We start from the raw sequence: 17,244 nt of genomic DNA on the forward strand, positions 1-17,244 counted from the left end.
GGGATTTTGGGATCTGTGTGCATGAGTCACAAAAAGTTAGCAGTCAAGTCAGTGGTGAGTGGGGTTCCACAGGGCTCTGTCCTTGGGCCTCTACTGTTTGTAATTTTTATTAATGACTTGGATGAGGGGATTGAAGGATGGGTCAGCAAGTTTGCAGACGACACAAAGGTCGGAGGTGTCGTTGACAGTATAGAGGGCTGTTGTAGGCTGCAGCGGGACATTGACAGGATGCAGAGATGGGCTGAGAGGTGGCAGATGGAGTTCAACCTGGATAAATGCGAGGTGATGCATTTTGGAAGGTCGAATTTGAAAGCTGAGTACAGGATTAAGGATAGGATTCTTGGCAGTGTGGAGGAACAGAGGGACCTTGGTGTGCAGATACATAGATCCCTTAAAATGGCCACCCAAGTGGACAGGGTTGTTAAGAAAGCATATGGTGTTTTGGCTTTCATTAACAGGGAGATTGAGTTTAAGAGTCGTGAGATCTTGTTGCAGCTCTATAAAGTTTTGGTTAGACCGCACTTGGAATACTGCATCCAGTTCTGGTCGCCGTATTATAGGAAAGATGTGGATGCTTTGGAGAGGGTTCAGAGGAGGTTTACCAGGATGCTGCCTGGACTGGAGGGCTTATCTTATGAAGAGAGGTTGACTGAGCTTGGTCTCTTTTCATTGGAGAAAAGGAGGAGGAGAGGGGACCTAATTGAGGTATACAAGATAATGAGAGGCATAGATAGAGTTGGTAGCCAGAGACAATTTCCCAGGGCAGAAATGGCTAGCACGAGGGGTCATAGTTTTAAGCTGGTTGGTGGAAAGTATAGAGGGGATGTCAGAGGCGGGTTCTTTACACAGAGAGTTGTGAGAGCATGGAATGCGTTGCCAGCAGCAGTTGTGGAAGCAAGGTCATTGGGGTCATTTAAGAGACTGCTGGACATGCATATGGTCACAGAAATTTGAGGGTGCATACATGAGGATCAGTGGTCGGCACAACATTGTGGGCTGAAGGGCCTGTTCTGTGCTGTACTGTTCTATGTTCTATGTTCTAAGTTCAGTGCATTCATTGGGAAGGCAAATGGTATGTTAGCCTTTGGTTCAAAGGGAATATAACGTATAAAAATAGGGAAGTCTTGAAAAAACTATACAAGGCAGTTAAGGTGTGGAGCTGGATGAACACAGCAGGCCAAGCAGCAGCATAGGAGCAGAAAAGCTGATGTTTTGGGCCTAGACCCATCATTTCTGATGAAGGGTCTAAGCCCAAAATGTCAGCCTTCCTGCTCCTCTGATGCTGCTTGGCCTGCTGTGTTCATCCAGCTCTACACTTTGTTATCTTGGATTCCCCAGCATCTGCAGCTCCTACTATCTCCTGTACAAGGCAGTTGTCAGAGTCCTGCTGGAATATTGGGAACAGTTTTGTTCCCCTTTAGCTAAGGAAAGATATACTGATATTGAAAGCAGTCCAGAGAAGGTCCATAGAATGCCTACAGTGTGGAAACAGACGATTCGGCCCATCGAGTCCACACCAGCCCTCAGAAGAGCATCCTGCCAGATCCACACCCCCTATCCCACCCCAGTAACTTTGCAGTTCCCATGAGTTAACCAACTTAACCCGCACATCTTTTGGACTGGGGAAAAAAGCTGAGCACTAGAAGAAAACCGTGTAGAGTTAGGGGTAATGTGCAAACTCTGCAAAGACAGCCGCCTGAGGCGGGAATCGGACCCAAGTCCCCACCACTGAGAGGTAGTGGTGCTAACCACTGAGCCTCTGTGCTGTCCTCTTTATTGCACTTTTGTCAATTTAGGAAGGATTTTCTTCCAAAAACAGGTTGTGTAGGTTGTATTTGTTGCAGTTTAGAAGAAAGAGAATGAGTGGAAACATGCAAGATTGTTGAGGGGCTTGGCAGGTCTGGTGCTTTCATATAGTGGGAGAGTTTAGGACCAGAGGAATAAGGTCACTGTAGTCTTTGGGGACTGTAGACCCACTGTATCATTAGAGAGAGAAGACTGGTGGTGGTTTAACCCACAGGTCAGCAAGCCTCTGCATTGCAAACCAGCTATCCAGCCAACTGAGCTAATCGATTCTTCTCCCACTTGTAGGTGGAATACAGCTTTCATGAGGCAATAAATCTCTCCCTGACTCATCACCCAAAAAAAAACTGGTATTTTAGAATCCCTACAGTGTGGAAACAGGCCCTTCAGCCCAACATGTCCACACCGATTCTCAGAGCATCCCACCACATCCATCCTCCTACAACCCATCTAATCTCCACATCCCTGAACACTCCGGGGTAATTTAGCATGGTCAACTTATCTCGCCTGCACATCTTTGGAATGTGGGAGGAAACTGGAGGAAACCCAAGCAGACATGGGGAGAACGCAAACTCCACACAGGCAGTTGTCCGAGGGCAGAATCAAGCCAGGGTCCCTGGTGCTGTGAGGCAGCAGTGCTAACCACTAAGCCACCGTGCTGCCCCAGTTTTCTTGGAGAGTTTATACTTTTGTTGCAGAGTACTCCACTGTCTGTTTATTCCCTTGTTGTACAAATATTCTGTCAAATCTGCAAATATGTGAAAATGCTGAACACTTATGTTGTATCATGGGAAAATATTGGATACATCATACATCAAACCGTATTAGATGGACTGGTAATAGAATTACAAGCCTTGTGTTATTAGCCATTACATCTGTTGACAAGATTAACAGCTGCACAGGGTATAACTTGAGCATTTACTGTCTGTTTGTAACCAGTGTTGATGTTCAATGACTTAATAAGGTGGGAATTAAAATCGAGGACCCCTTGACAAGTGATGTCAAAATATTAGCAGCCAACATCTTCCGGACCATCTTATGTAATGACAATGGGTTCAGTGCTTGACTGCAAGGATGATGATTAATTTAATTTGTTGGCAGAACTGTGCACAAGTTTATCGATCTTTACTGACCTCCTCCTTGTACTGAGGAACCTGGTACTTGAAATGAAGGATGGACTGGCTTGTACTCCTGGAATATTCCTGACCCGAATGGTCCTGCCACATCATTCCCTCAGTCTCTGATGTTCATTTTCTCTGGGATCAATTGTACGTATCCTGAATCTAGCACTAAGTCTCTTTCCTTTATCTCTGTGCACAGGCCAACATATTCAGCTCCCTGGAGGATCATTTGCTTACACAAGGAGAGAGCCGCTTGGTGTGTGTGTGGGCATTGGGGCTTGGAACTACCCATTCCAGATAGCCTGCTGGAAGTCAGCTCCAGCTCTGGCTTGCGGTGAGAATGTGTGTTATGCTTTCATCTTGTGGCAAAAATATGTTCTTTCTAACTTAAAGAGATCGTTTTGATCAGTTAACATGCCTAGTGTCTTTGTTCTCCTCTTAGCCCAAGTTTGTCCCAAGATATATAGTGTATAAAATACATCCACCTTTCTAAAACAAAGTTTCCATTCGACTCATCATGACACCACAAGAAAAGTTTGACGATTTTTTTTAAAGTTTGCACCATTTATTTCAGAAGCATGTTTGATTTTTGACCGTTATTGTACATCCCCTCCATGAAGTCATTAGCAGTCTTTTTAAGCTAATTTTTACATTTTAAAGTATTTTTCTGCATATCTTAGCTTCTATCTTCACCATGTATATATGTCCCAATCTTTATATAAAACAAAATTAAATTAAATTCACTTAATAGTCTCCGGCCAAGCAGAGTCGAATTATTATCTGGTCAGGGAGTTAGGTGAGTTAGAAGTTGCATACCAGTGTTCATTTAAAGCCTGCAGTGTAATGGTTCTGAGTTGTGTGTCTCTGAGAAAAGACATATCTTCTGAGGCAGATATTGGTATCTTTGTGACATACAATTTAGTTGCATTCCCTTTGCAATAATAGGTCTTGCAAGATCACAGTGTAGCAGATATTTGTATCCTCTTTGGCCCAAATATGATTCAGCATCGCAGCAGATGCTGACAAGTGAGTATTTGTCACCAAGTCAGCACCATGTGCCTTGCTTTTATCTCTGGGTGTTACAAGCCAAGAGGGAGGAAGGAAAGTCTTTGTGCTCAGAAGGAAAATTATCTTAAAATATTATTTTTACTATCTCCTGTCCAAACAGGAAATGCCATGATTTTCAAGCCATCACCTTTGACCCCTCTGACCGCCGTGATGCTTGCCGAGATCTACACACAAGCTGGGGCACCGAATGGGTTGTTCAATGTGCTTCAAGGGGCTGTAGAGACTGGAAATCTCCTGTGCAAACACAGAGGTGTGGCAAAGGTTTCTTTCACTGGTAGCGTGCCGACTGGAATCAAGGTAACTTCATGGTTGGGTCTACAAGGGAAAACAGTGTGGAAATTTTTTTTTGTTGAATTTACGGAGCTGCTCTTAATTTAATCAAGCCTCTTGGGATTGAGCTTCATTCATTTGGGATGGAGCATGAGATGTCAGTTGGATACCTCTCTACAACTGTGTATCTAGAGTACCTCAGGAACATGAAGAGAATCGTGGGCAAAAGCCTCATTCCACCTCGCAGTGCCTCCAGTATGTGAGCCCCGCAATCAATCCTAGCTTGGAAGATCGGCTGCTTGTGATCGGCAGCTTTGCCTGGTCAGTTTCAGGGCAGTGTCAATGTAGTCGGGGAAGGAAAGGGAAGGGTTAACTTTAAGGGGTGTGCTGGACGACACCTCCTCACCATCTACCAAGAGATGGGGTGGGGTGGGGAGAGACTGTCCGCCTGATTGGAGACCGGCAGTGTCACCCTGAAGGTACAAGCACCCCTCACTTGAGACCCAAGTTCATTGTTGGATCCCATTGGCTGAGTGACAGACATTGGGTGGCAGGATCCTGGTTCCAGGATGGGAATTATGTGGGTAGGTGCCAGGAGCACAGGCAGGGGCTGGCTCAAATTAGGTTGTCATCCTCTATGAATAAGCTGGGAGAGGTTGCATGTTCTGGTGTCATTCTCCCCATATGGTCTGATCAGGTTCCTCTCATTTATGGGTTTTGACTTCAGCCATAAATATCTGTTGTGTTTGTCTAATCAAACAGCAGTTTGCTGCGTGTCAATACTGTAAAACAGGCCTCCGAGAGACAGCCTGCAGCATTTAATTGTAGATTCTCAATGCTTGTCAAGTGACATTAGTGGAATTATTCTGTGGGGAAAAGTCTCAATAGGTGTTTCATTTTAGAATTTTCTGGAAGCTCCAGATCCCAAATGTGCAAAGCGTTGGACAAATATTCTGTCTGTGCTTCAACTCTCCAGATCATGGAAACGGCAGCAAAAAGCATCAAGCATGTCACACTCGAACTCGGAGGGAAATCTCCGCTCGTCATTTTCTCTGATTGCCATTTGGAGAATGCTGTGAGAGGTGCAATGCTGGCAAACTTTCTCAGCCAGGGAGAGGTATGGAAACCACCCCTCTATGATCTTTGTATCAGCTACTGGTTCTTCTTCTATAAACCATTTCAATTTCCTGCCCTGTCGACGGGGTCACTGGCAAACCCTTGGTTTCTTCCTTCAATTCCGAGCGAAATGCTCAGTCGTTCGTTTTCAGCGTATGGCGGGAACGTTCTGTCCTTTTTGTGAGCAAAGAGCTTTGTTTTGGTTGTAGTACTCAGCACTCCAACATCGAACACTTGAGGCCTGGATTTTTCTTCTTCTGCCTTTGCAACAGGTGGCTGGAGTTGGGACCCTCGGTTCTGCCATCAGTGGTGTGGGTGTGGGATGGATTTGTGCCTGACACCCCTCCAGAAGCAGGTCAGAAGTGGCCACAAATGTGGCTGGCTACCATCTTGTTTAAAAGACCCACCTCCATTCTCTGAGCATGTATCCCATTTATTTGCTTGCATTTTGGGCCCTCTAGCCCTCATCTTTCCCCATTCATGTTGCCAACTAATGTCCCTCACCCACTCCCAAAGGATCCTCATGGGGATACTACTGGATGGTGGGTGTGGACCTGATGGGCTGAATAGCATGCTTCTACACTATAAGGATTCTGTGATTTTCAGGCCTTCGCTATTGGCCTTTCCTCATTTCTTCCTGCTTAAATGAGCCACTTCATAATTCTCTGATGAAATTTAACCACTCACTTTTGGAATATGGTGTGCATTTCTGCTCACCCTGCTACAGGAAGGATGTTGCGCATCTTGAAAGGGTTCAGAATAGATTTGTGAGTATGTTGCCAGGGTTGGAGGGTTTGAGCTAGAGGGAGAGGCTGAATAGACTGGGGTTGTTTTACCTGGAGCGTCGGAAGCTGAGGGGTGACCTTTATAGAGGTTTATAAAATCATGACGGGCATGGATGGGGTAAATAACCACAGGCTTTTCCCTAGGTGGGACAGTCCAAAACTAGACGGCATAGCTTTAAAGGGGATCTAAGGGGCAACTTTTTCACGCAGAGGGTGGTGTGTGTATGGAATGAGCTGCCAGAGGAAGTGGTGAAGGCTGGTACGATTACAACATTTAAAAGGCACCTGGATGGGTATATGAATTGGAAGAGTTTAGAGCAATATAGACCAAATGCTGGCAATGGGGCTAAATTAATTTAGGCTGTTTGGCATAGATGAGTTGGGACTAAAGGGTCAGTTTCCATGCTGTACAGCTCTGAGACTGTGTGACTCGATATGTCTGCCCATACCACCGCGCTGTATGTGTTCTCTTGAAGTATGTACTGTCCTCCTTATTGTTGATAATACTTGCAGGTTTTGTGAGCTTTGATATTGTGTCTTCCGCGCTGAAGTCTAGGTCAGTAGCACAGATCCAGAAAATCAATTACCCTAGTTCCCACCCCTGGACACCCCACTCTATACATTCTTCTTGTCTGTCAAACATTGGTTCAGCTTTTCTGTTTCCTGTCACTCAACCAAGTGTTACATCCGTGTTATCACTGCCCCGTAGACTGTTTAGAAAATTATATATTTTTTTGCCTTCTTCAACAGCATTTTGGAAGTCCATGTCCTTCACATCAACTGCAGTACCCCAAATCAACCCCCTCTGTTCCTCACCAGAAAATCCAGCCAAATTAGTTCACAAATCCATGCGGCCTTTCCTTAATTGATTCACATTTGTCCAAGTGTATTGAATTTTGTCCCAGATTCTCTGCTCTGGAAGCTTTCCCACAGGTGGAGTGAACCTGACTGGCCTGTAATGTCAGAGATAATGGGAACTGCAGATGCTGGAGAATTCCAAGATAATAAAAATGTGAGGCTGGATGAACACAGCAGGCCAAGCAGCATCTCAGGAGCAAAGCTGACGTTTCGGGCCTAGACCCTTCATCAGAGAGGGGGATGGGGAGAGGGAACTGGAATAAATAGGGAGAGAGGGGGAGGCGGACCGAAGATGGAGAGTGAAGAAGATAGGTGGAGAGAGTATAGGTGGGGAGGTAGGGAGGGGATAGGTCAGTCCAGGGAAGATGGACAGGTCAAGGAGGTGGGATGAGGTTAGTAGGTAGATGGGGGTGCGGCTTGGGGTGGGAGGAAGGGATGGGTGAGAGGGAGAACCGGTTAGGGAGGCAGAGACAGGTTGGACTGGCTTTGGGATGCAGTGGGTGGGGGGGAAGAGCTGGGCTGGTTGTGTGGTGCAGTGGGGGGAGGGGACAAACTGGGCTGGTTTAGGGATGCAGTGGGGGAAGGGGAGATTTTGAAACTGGTGAAGTCCACATTGATACCATACGGCTGCAGGGTTCCCAGGCGGAATATGAGTTGCTGTTCTTGCAACCTTCGGGTGGCATCATTGTGGCAGTGCAGGAGGCCCATGATGGACATGTCATCTAGAGAATGGGAGGGGGAGTGGAAATGGTTTGCGACTGGGAGGTGCAGTTGTTAGTTGTGAACTGAGCGGAGGTGTTCTGCAAAGCGGCCCCCAAGCCTCTGCTTGGTTTCCCCAATGTAGAGGAAGCCGCACCGGGTACAGTGGATGCAGTATACCACATTGGCAGATGTGCAGGTGAACCTCTGCTTAATGTGGAATGTCATCTTGGGGCCTGGGATAGGGGTGAGGGAGGAGGTGTGGGGGCAAGTGTAGCATTTCCTGCGGTTGCAGGGGAAGGTGCCGGGTGTTGTGGGGTTGGAGGGCAGTGTGGAGCGAACAAGGGAGTCACGGAGAGAGTGGTCTCTCCGGAAAGCAGACAGGGGTGGGGATGGAAAAATGTCTTGGATGGTGGGGTCGGATTGTAAATGGCGGAAGTGTCGGAGGATGATGCATTGTATCCGGAGGTTGGTGTGGTGGTGTGAGAGAACGAGGGGGATCCTCTTAGGGTGGTTGTGGCGGGGGCGGGGTGTGAGGGACGTGTTGCGGGAAATACGGGAGACGCGGTCAAGGGCGTTCTCGATCACTGTGGGGGGAAAGTTGCGGTCCTTAAAGAACTTGGACATCTGGGATGTGCGGGAGTGGAATGTCTTATCGTGGGAGCAGATGCGGCGGAGGCGGAGGAATTGGGAATAGGGGATGGAATTTTTGCAGGAGGGTGGGTGGGAGGAGGTGTATTCTAGGTAGCTGTGGGAGTCGGTGGGCTTGAAATGGACATCAGTTACAAGCTGGTTGCCTGAGATGGAGACTGAGAGGTCCAGGAAGGTGAGCGATGTGCTGGAGATGGCCCAGGTGAACTGAAGGTTGGGGTGGAAGGTGTTGGTGAAGTGGATGAACTGTTCGAGCTCCTCTGCACATCTGCCAATGTGGTATACTGCATCCACTGTACCCGGTGCTGCTTCCTCTACATTGGGGAAACCAAGCGGAGGCTTGGGGACCGCTTTGCAGAACACCTCCGCTCAGTTCGCAACAAACAACTGCACCTCCCAGTCGCAAACCATTTCCACTCCCCCTCCCATTCTCTAGATGACATGTCCATCATGGGCCTCCTGCAGTGCCACAATGATGCCACCCGAAGGTTGCAGGAACAGCAACTCATATTCCGCCTGGGAACCCTGCAGCCATATGGTATCAATGTGGACTTCACCAGTTTCAAAATCTCGCCTTCCCCCACTGCATCCCTAAACCAGCCCAGTTCGTCCCCTCCCCCCCTGCACCACACAACCAGCCCAGCTCTTCCCCCCCCCCCACCCACTGCATCCCAAAACCAGTCCAACCTGTCTCTGCCTCCCTAACCGGTTCTTCCTCTCACCCATCCCTTCCTCCCACCCCAAGCCGCACCCCCATCTACCTACTAACCTCATCCCACCTCCTTGACCTGTCTGTCTTCCCTGGACTGACCTATCCCCTCCCTACCTCCCCACCTATACTCTCTCCACCTATCTTCTTCACTCTCCATCTTCGGTCCGCCTCCCCCTCTCTCCCTATTTATTCCAGTTCCCTCTCCCCATCCCCCTCTCTGATGAAGGGTCGAGGCCCGAAACGTCAGCTTTTGTGCTCCTGAGATGCTGCTTGGCCTGCTGTGTTCATCCAGCCTCACATTTTATTATCTTGGCCTGTAATGTCTGAGGCTTTCCCTGCACCCTCTTTGAAGAAGAGTGTAACATCTGGAAGTTCTCAATTCCAAACCGCGCCCAGCCCCAGTGCCTGTATTTGAGGACGGTTGAGCGATTCTCATCAGTGCCTCTGAAGTTTCCTCCTTCGTTCATTCCAACCCGTGTGAGTTGCCAACTTTTAGCACAGCCACTTTATCCAAAGACTATCAACTTTTACGCAAACGGTACGTCAGCGACGGGGAGGCAATGTCTCGGTGGTAATGATCACTAGACTAATAATCCAGAGACCTAGGCAGTGTTCTGGCAGACCTGGGTTCAAATCCCATCACATCAGATGGTGGAATTTGAATTCAGTAAACGAATCTGGAATTAAGGGTCTAACGACAACCGTGAAATCTCTGTTGATTGTTGGGTAAACTCTTCTGGTTCACTAATTTTCGTCAAGGAAGGAAATGTCATCCTTATCTGGTTTGGACTCCATGTGACTCCAGACCCACAGCAATGTGGTTGACTCTTAACTGCCCTCTGGAGAATTAGGGATGGGCAATAAATCGCATGCGAAGGCGATGGCCTGGCGGTAGTATTGTTATTAATCCAGAGACCCAGATGATGTCTTGGCAGACCCAGGTTCAAATCCCATCACAGCAGATGGTGGAATTTGAAATCAGTGAGTAAAGAAAAATCTTAAGTTAAGAATCTATTCATGACTGAAATCATTGTCTGCTGTCAGAAAAACCCATTTGGTTTGCTAATGTCCTTTTAGGGAAGGAGATCTACTATCCTCACCTGGTCTGGCCTACATGTGACTCTAGACCCACTGCAATGTGGTTGTCTCCCCGTTGCCATCTGAAAGGAAACCTCCTACTGATTACTGTGTACCATCCTCCCTTGGCTGAGGAATCGGTACTCCTCCATTGTTGAACAGCATTTTCAGGATGGTAAGGGCACAAAATATGGGGGATTTTAATGTTCATCCCCAAGAGTTGCTCAGCAGCAGTACTACAGATTGAGCTGGTCGGGCCCTAAAGAACATAGCAGCTAGACTGGGTCAGCGGCAGGTTGTGAGCGGGGGAAGAAAAGAACCTTACCTCATCCTTACCATCCTTGCCAGCTGCAGGTGCATTTGTCTATGACAGTATTGACCACTGCACAGTCCTTGTGGAGACAAAGTCCTGCCTTCACATTGAAAACAACCTCCATTGATTTGTGGTACTATCACCATGATAAATAGGACAAACTTTGCACAGATCTAGCAAATCAAGACTGGGCATCCATGAGGCACTGTGTGCCATCAATAGCAACAGAATTGTACTCCAGCGCAATCTGTAACCTCATGGCCCAGCATATCTCCCACTCAACTGTTACCATCAACCCTGGTTCACTGGAGGGTGCAGGAGGGCATGCCAGGAGCAGCACCAGGCATACCTGGTGAAGCCACCAAGCAGGACTACTTGCACGCCAAACAGCGAAAGCGGCAAGTGATAGACAGAGCTAAGTGATCCCACAGCCAACGGATCAGATCTAAGCTCTGCAGGCCTGCCATATCCAGTCGTGAATGGTGATGGGCAATCAAACAACTCACTGGAGGAGGAGGCTCCACAAATATTCCCATCCTTAATGATAGAAGAGCCCATCACATTAGTGCAAAAGAGATGTGTGAAGCATTCACAGCAATCTTCAGCCAGAATTGTCGAGTGGATGATCCACCTGGCTTCTTTCAGTGGTCCCCAGCATTACAGGTACCAGTCTTCAGCCAATTTGATTCACTGGATCCTGTAAAGGCTACGGGCCTGATAACATTCCAGCAATATTACTGAAGACTTGTGCTCCAGAACTTGTCACTCCCCTAGCCAAGCTGTTCCAGTACAGTTACAACACTGATATCTACCCGACAATATGGAAAATTACCCAGGCACATCCTGTACATAAAAAGCAGGACAAATCCAACCTGGCTAATTATCGCCCATCAGTTCCCCTCTCAATCATCAGTAAAGTGATGAAAGGTGTCATCAACAGTGCTATCAAACAACACTTACTCAGCAATAACATGCTCAGTGATGCCCAGTTTGGGTTCTGCCAGGGCCACTCAGCTCTTGATGTCATTACAGCCTTAGTTCAAACATGGACAAAAAGCTGAATTTCAGAGGTGCAGTGAGAGTGACAGCCCTTGACATCAAGGCAACATTCGGCTGATTGTAGCATCAAGGAGCCCTGGCAAAACTGGAATCGATGGGTAACAGGGGGAAAACTCTCAGGTGCTTGGAGTCATACCTGATGCATAGGAAGATGGTCGTGGCTGTTGGAGGTCAGTCATCACAGGTCCAGGATATCTCTGCAGGAGTTCCTCAGGGTAGTGTCCTTAGCCCAACCATCTTCAGCTGCTTCATCATGCCTCCGTCATACAGTATGAGGTGGGGATGTTCACTGATGATTGCACAATGTTTAGCACCATTCGCAACTCCTCAGATACTCAGTGTCCAAATGCAGCAAGATCTGGACAATACTGAGGCCCGGGCTGACAAGTGGCAAGTAACATTGACGTCACGCACATTCCAGGCTATGCATCAGCAATAAGAGATAATTAAACCACCAACCTTTGACATTCAATGGTGTTACCATCACCGAACCCATCAACATTCTTGGGGTTACCATTGATCAGAAACTCAACTGGACTCACCACATAAATGCAGTGGCTACAAGAGCGGGTCAGAAGCTAGGAATACTGCAGTGACTGTCGACTCCTCCAAACTCCTCAATGTCCGGCCACCATGTACAAGGCACAAGTCAGGAGTGTGATGGAATACTCCCCACTTACCTGAATGAGTGCAGCCCCAACAACTCTCAAGGAGCTTGACACTATCCAAGACAAAGCAGCCCGCTTGATTGGCACTACACCCATAAGCATCCACTCCCTCTACAACCAATGCTCAGTAGCAGCAGTGTGTACTATCCACAAAATTCACTGCAGAAATTTACCAACGATCCTCAGACAGCACCTTCCAAACCCATGACCACTTCAATCTAGAAGGACATGGGCAGCAGATATATGGGAACACCACCAATTCTAAGTTCCCCTCCAAGTAACTTGTCATCCTGACTTGGAAATATATCGGCACTATTTCATGGTTGCTGGGTGAAAATCCTGGAATTCCCTCCCTAAGGGCATTGTGGGTCAACCCACAGCAGGTAGACTGCAGCAGTTCAAGAAGGCAGTTCACCGCCACCTTCTCAAGGGCAACAATCGAGGTGAGCAAGAAATGCTGGCCCGGCCAGCGACAGACACATCACACAAAGTGAGTAACTAAAGAAAAAAGCTGACCTAGCCAGAGACGCTGTGATATCCTGTGAGTGAATGAACGAAAAGCTGCGTCAGCTGTCGCAGTGACTTTAGCTGCATCTTCCTAGGCAAAGATTCTGAATATTCGTTTAGTGGTTTTCTGCATTCTTGTATTGACCCCGTATTTTGGTTCCTGATTGGCTCTATTCCTCCTCCTTCACCTTCTGAGACTTTGTAGAACCCCGATTGGATTCTCTTGGTTTAGCTGCCAGTCTCTTCTCTCGCTCTCTTTGCTTCTCATTTCTTTCCTCACTTTCCCTCTCAACTTACAGCTGAGAAGCAAGTTGAGCTGAATTCCGGCTCTGAGGTTACAAAGTGTGATTTTCTGCCTCCGATGACAACGCCACAGTTGAACCACAGCCGACACTTCATGTCGGGACCTGAAACGTTAACTCTGAAGTTTTCTTCACTGATGCTGCCAGACCTGCTGAGCTTTTCCAGCAACTTCTGTTTTTCTTCATGTCGATCATCTGTTGTGTACGAATAATTATTTGAGGTCAACATGTCTGGTGATACTGTTTTGATTTTGTTTTCAGGTGTGCAGTAATGGCACCAGGGTGTTTGTACAGAAGGATATAATGTCCAAGTTTGTGGAAAAAGTGGTGGCAAAGACAAAAGCAATAAAAGTTGGGGACCCACTGCTCGAAGACACGCAAATGGGAGGGCTCATCAGTCGCCCACACATGGACCGAGTATTGTCTTATGTGAAGCAAGCCAAGGAACAGGTAATAAAGTGTGAAGCTGGATGAACACAGCAGGCCAAGCAGCATCCCAGGAGCACAAAAGCTGACGTTTCGGGCCTAGACCCTTCGTCAGAGAGCTCTCTGACGAAGGGTCTAGGCCCGAAACGTCGGTTTTTGTGCTCCTGGGATGCTGCTTGGCCTGCTGTGTTCATCCAGCTCCACACTATTATCTTGGATTCTCAACGTATACATTGTTTGTAACATGAAGTCGGGACAGGGGTCTGGTTTGAAGCAATGCAAGCTCTTGCGGAGACTGGTGTGGCTCATTGTTTTAGTTTGAGCGCTGCATTAGAGATCTGTTAGAGCTCCTCAGCACGTTATAAACTAAAGTAGCAGACGGAAGTGATGATGCGTCGGATTAATGTCGGCTGCCTTCAATCTTGCATCTCCCAAATTTCATTCATACATGGGAATTGGGCATCGTTGGCTGGGCAAGCATTTATTACCCATGTTTAGTTGCCCTTGAGAAGTGGTGGTGAGCTGCCTTCTGGTACTGCCACAACATTTTTGGTGTAGATAAACTCAGGGTTACTTTAGGGACTGAGTTCCTAAGGAACGGTAATATATTTCCAAGTATAAAGGTGGTGAGTGGCTTGGAGAGTGAACTTGCTTGACCATGTGTTCCACACGGAAATGACTTCTCCATAACCTACACTGTTGCCTATCTGAGTTTTGGATTATCCCATCAGATATCAAATCCCTAACCATTTCATGCTGTCCCTGTTTAGCTTCACCACTGCCTCTTCTAGGTGTCTTCAGCTTTGAGCTTCAACACATTTAATGCATCGTAGTCCGTGTGTTCACTTAAACTTCATCCAACATTATCATCTTCCTGTCTGGTTTGAGCTTTACTGCTTTAGCTGTAAATTTCTGAATTTTTGTACCTCCTGTCAAATTTCTACATGGCTTCTCCCCAAGCCCACTTGGGATGTCCTCCATGTTGCCTTGCTGTACACCACCTCTGTTCATCAAACACCTTCCCTGCACTCTCTCGCTCCCTTCCTGGCAAATGTTCTTTCTCAAATTGTGGTCTGTTGGAATTTACTGTCAGCTTTCTTCCATGCTGCCTTTTTAAAGTCTGCCCTTTTTAGATTAGGGAAGTCAAGGTCACAGAAGGTCTCCAGCTCACAGGGAGGCCATTTGGCCCATTGTGTCTGCACTGTTTGAGCAATTCAGAGTGCCTCTCTGCCCCGTTTCTCCTTGTAATTCCTTCCTATGCCCAGTGAGCAGGGTGTCATTTTCCACATCTCTGCAAAGACGCTGTGAGTGAGGAAGTACACATTATATTTGAATAACTAATGTGATTATGATCCTTGTTTACAGGGTGCAACTGTTCTTTGTGGTGGAGATCGTTTTGTTCCTAATGATCCGAAATTGAAAGATGGATATTTCATGAAACCTTGTATTCTGGGTACTGTTGCCTAATGCCATACTTGAGACATCAAATGCAAGTTAAGCTTGATAGAAGATAATTTTTAAAATATTTAACTCAATTGGAGCAAAGTGATATTTTGACATCCTTAACAATGATCAATACACTATGAACGTGTAAGGTGCAATTGTTCAGCCATTATACATAAGTGAAATTGTTCTCTTTCCGAGGATGGAATGTTTGTAGAATATTTAAAGTTGCAGCCGGTCTGTTCTCCAACAGTATATACATCTCACTTCAAAAAGCCACTTCCTGCAGTAGGTTGTTGTCTCTAACTTTTTGGTGAATTTAGTGTTGCATATACTAACATCTCATTTAGAAAATGCTGCACTTCCTAGACCATGTATTTCAGGATCAGCCATGGCTTTTTTGTTCCATATCACCATCATGGAGAGGTACAATTGACCAGAGACTTGAACTGCACTTTCCATATGAGTGCTGTGGCTACAAGAGGCTAGGAACCTTGCAGCAAGAAACACATCATCTCATTCCTCAAGTCCACATCAACAGGGCACAAGTCTCACTACTGTGAATAGGTACTCTGCACATGTCTGGACAAGTGCAGCTCCAGCAACACTTGAGTGGCCCTTGCTTCTGACATGCCATTCACTACCTTAAACCTTCATTCCCTCACAGTGTGCACCATATACAGGGTGCACTGGAACACCTCATCCAGGTTCCTTCATTTGCGCCTTCCAAACCTGTGACCTCTGCCATGAAGGACCAGGGTAGCAAATCCATTGGAACACCACCACAGCTTGATTATATCAAAGCCCCGCACCATCCTGAGTGGAACTGTATAATTTTCTTTGCTTGTTACAAGATCAAAATCCTGCAAATGCATTCCCAGCAATACGAGATAACGTGGACTGTAGCTTTGAAGAGGTGGTGAACTTTCACCTTCTTGAAGGCAGTTGAGGATGGACAATAAATGTTGGCCTAGCCAGTGATGTTAACGTGCTGGGAAAGAATGCATTTTAGAAATGCCATCAGTGAGTCTTCGCACCTGATTCAGTTCAATTGAAACAGCAATAAATTGCTTGATTACGTATTGCTTTTGACCATATTTCAAAGGTTTTACTAATGTGGAGTTTCTTTGGAGTCTTTTTAATCAGCATCTTTAGATGAGCATTTTACATAAATTCTCACCTCGACAATGACCAAGCTCTGTCTCGCGATAATGATTCGGAACCAGTTTGAATTACTGGTATTGTTAGCAAGCTGTGCTATTTATTGTCCGTCCCTAGTTGCCTGAGTGAAGGAGTGTCAAGTCTGTCTGAAGGCCTTTATGCTAAGGGAGGTTTCAGGTCACAGGACCTTGCCTTAGGACATCAATGTTTTTTCCAGTAGGATGCATCATTGAGGGCGTCCATTAGTGTTAATGGGTCCGCCTTCTTGCTGCACATACTGTCTGGGGAATAGTTTACCTCATAAAGTCTTAATTCTGAGAGAAATTGATAAGCAGGTTGGTAGTCACTTGAAGCAAGTTGCAATTGTGGGTTGGATTTCCGATGTAACCCAGCACCGTCAGGTCTGTAGTTATTTGCAGTCCTTTTGTGTGTTCGCTGTGGCTAATGAATGTGGCAGCACACATACCTGTGAGCCATAAGGTTGTGGGGTTCAGTGCTCCTCTTCAAAAGCAAGCCATGTTTAACCCTCAACCAGATCACTTTTTTTAAAAAAGATTATCTGGTCGTTTAGCATTGATTAGCTGATTTAGGAATCTTACTGTGTCAAAATTATCTGCTCTGTATCCTATTTGTGGTAGAGAATTCCTCAGATTAGTTACCTTCCAAGAAGAAATCCCTCTTGATCTCAGTGTTAAATGGGTGCCCCCTTTCCTTTATCATTACACTTTCTGGCCCTGGGCTGTCCTCCAAGGGGAACACTATCTGTCCGTATCTACCTTGTGAAGTCACTATACTTTTGAAAGTGCATCAGGGTGCCTTGAGGTCATGAAAGGCGCCGTAGAAATGCAAGACCATCTGTCTTTTCCACAGAATCATAGAATTCCTATAATGTAGATGCAAACCAATCAGTCCATCAAGTCCACACAGACCTTCTGAAGAGTATCACACCGAGACCCGTTGCCTACCCTATCACCATGCCTCTTTATTTCCACCTAACCTGCTCACTGTGGGCGATTTAGCATGGCCAGTCCACCTAACCTGCTCACTGTGGACGATTTAGCATGGCCAGTCCACCTAACCTGCTCACTGTGGACGATTTAGCATGGCCAGTCCGCCTAACCTGCACATCTTTGGACCGTGGGAGGAAACTGGAGGAAAACCATGCAGTGGGTGGAATTGAACCTGGGTCCCTGGTGCTGAGAGGC

At 46.8% G+C, this 17,244-nt stretch overlaps 1 protein-coding gene across 1 annotated transcript in view; it reads left to right on the forward strand.

The window, feature by feature from the left end:
- The window catches only part of aldh9a1a.1 (aldehyde dehydrogenase 9 family, member A1a, tandem duplicate 1), a 45,186-nt gene that overhangs the window by 23,628 nt on the left and 4,314 nt on the right, over positions 1 to 17,244 (forward strand). Inside the window, exons 4-8 of the mRNA XM_048539264.2 lie at positions 3,124 to 3,258; positions 4,093 to 4,289; positions 5,239 to 5,379; positions 13,271 to 13,459; positions 14,801 to 14,888. Of these exons, the coding sequence (XP_048395221.1) occupies positions 3,124 to 3,258; positions 4,093 to 4,289; positions 5,239 to 5,379; positions 13,271 to 13,459; positions 14,801 to 14,888 (750 nt within the window). The remainder of the gene's footprint in view (positions 1 to 3,123; positions 3,259 to 4,092; positions 4,290 to 5,238; positions 5,380 to 13,270; positions 13,460 to 14,800; positions 14,889 to 17,244) is intronic.

The sequence above is a fragment of the Stegostoma tigrinum genome, chromosome 8 (genome assembly GCF_030684315.1).
Source record: "Stegostoma tigrinum isolate sSteTig4 chromosome 8, sSteTig4.hap1, whole genome shotgun sequence".
Classification (NCBI taxonomy): Eukaryota; Metazoa; Chordata; class Chondrichthyes; order Orectolobiformes; family Stegostomatidae; genus Stegostoma; species Stegostoma tigrinum.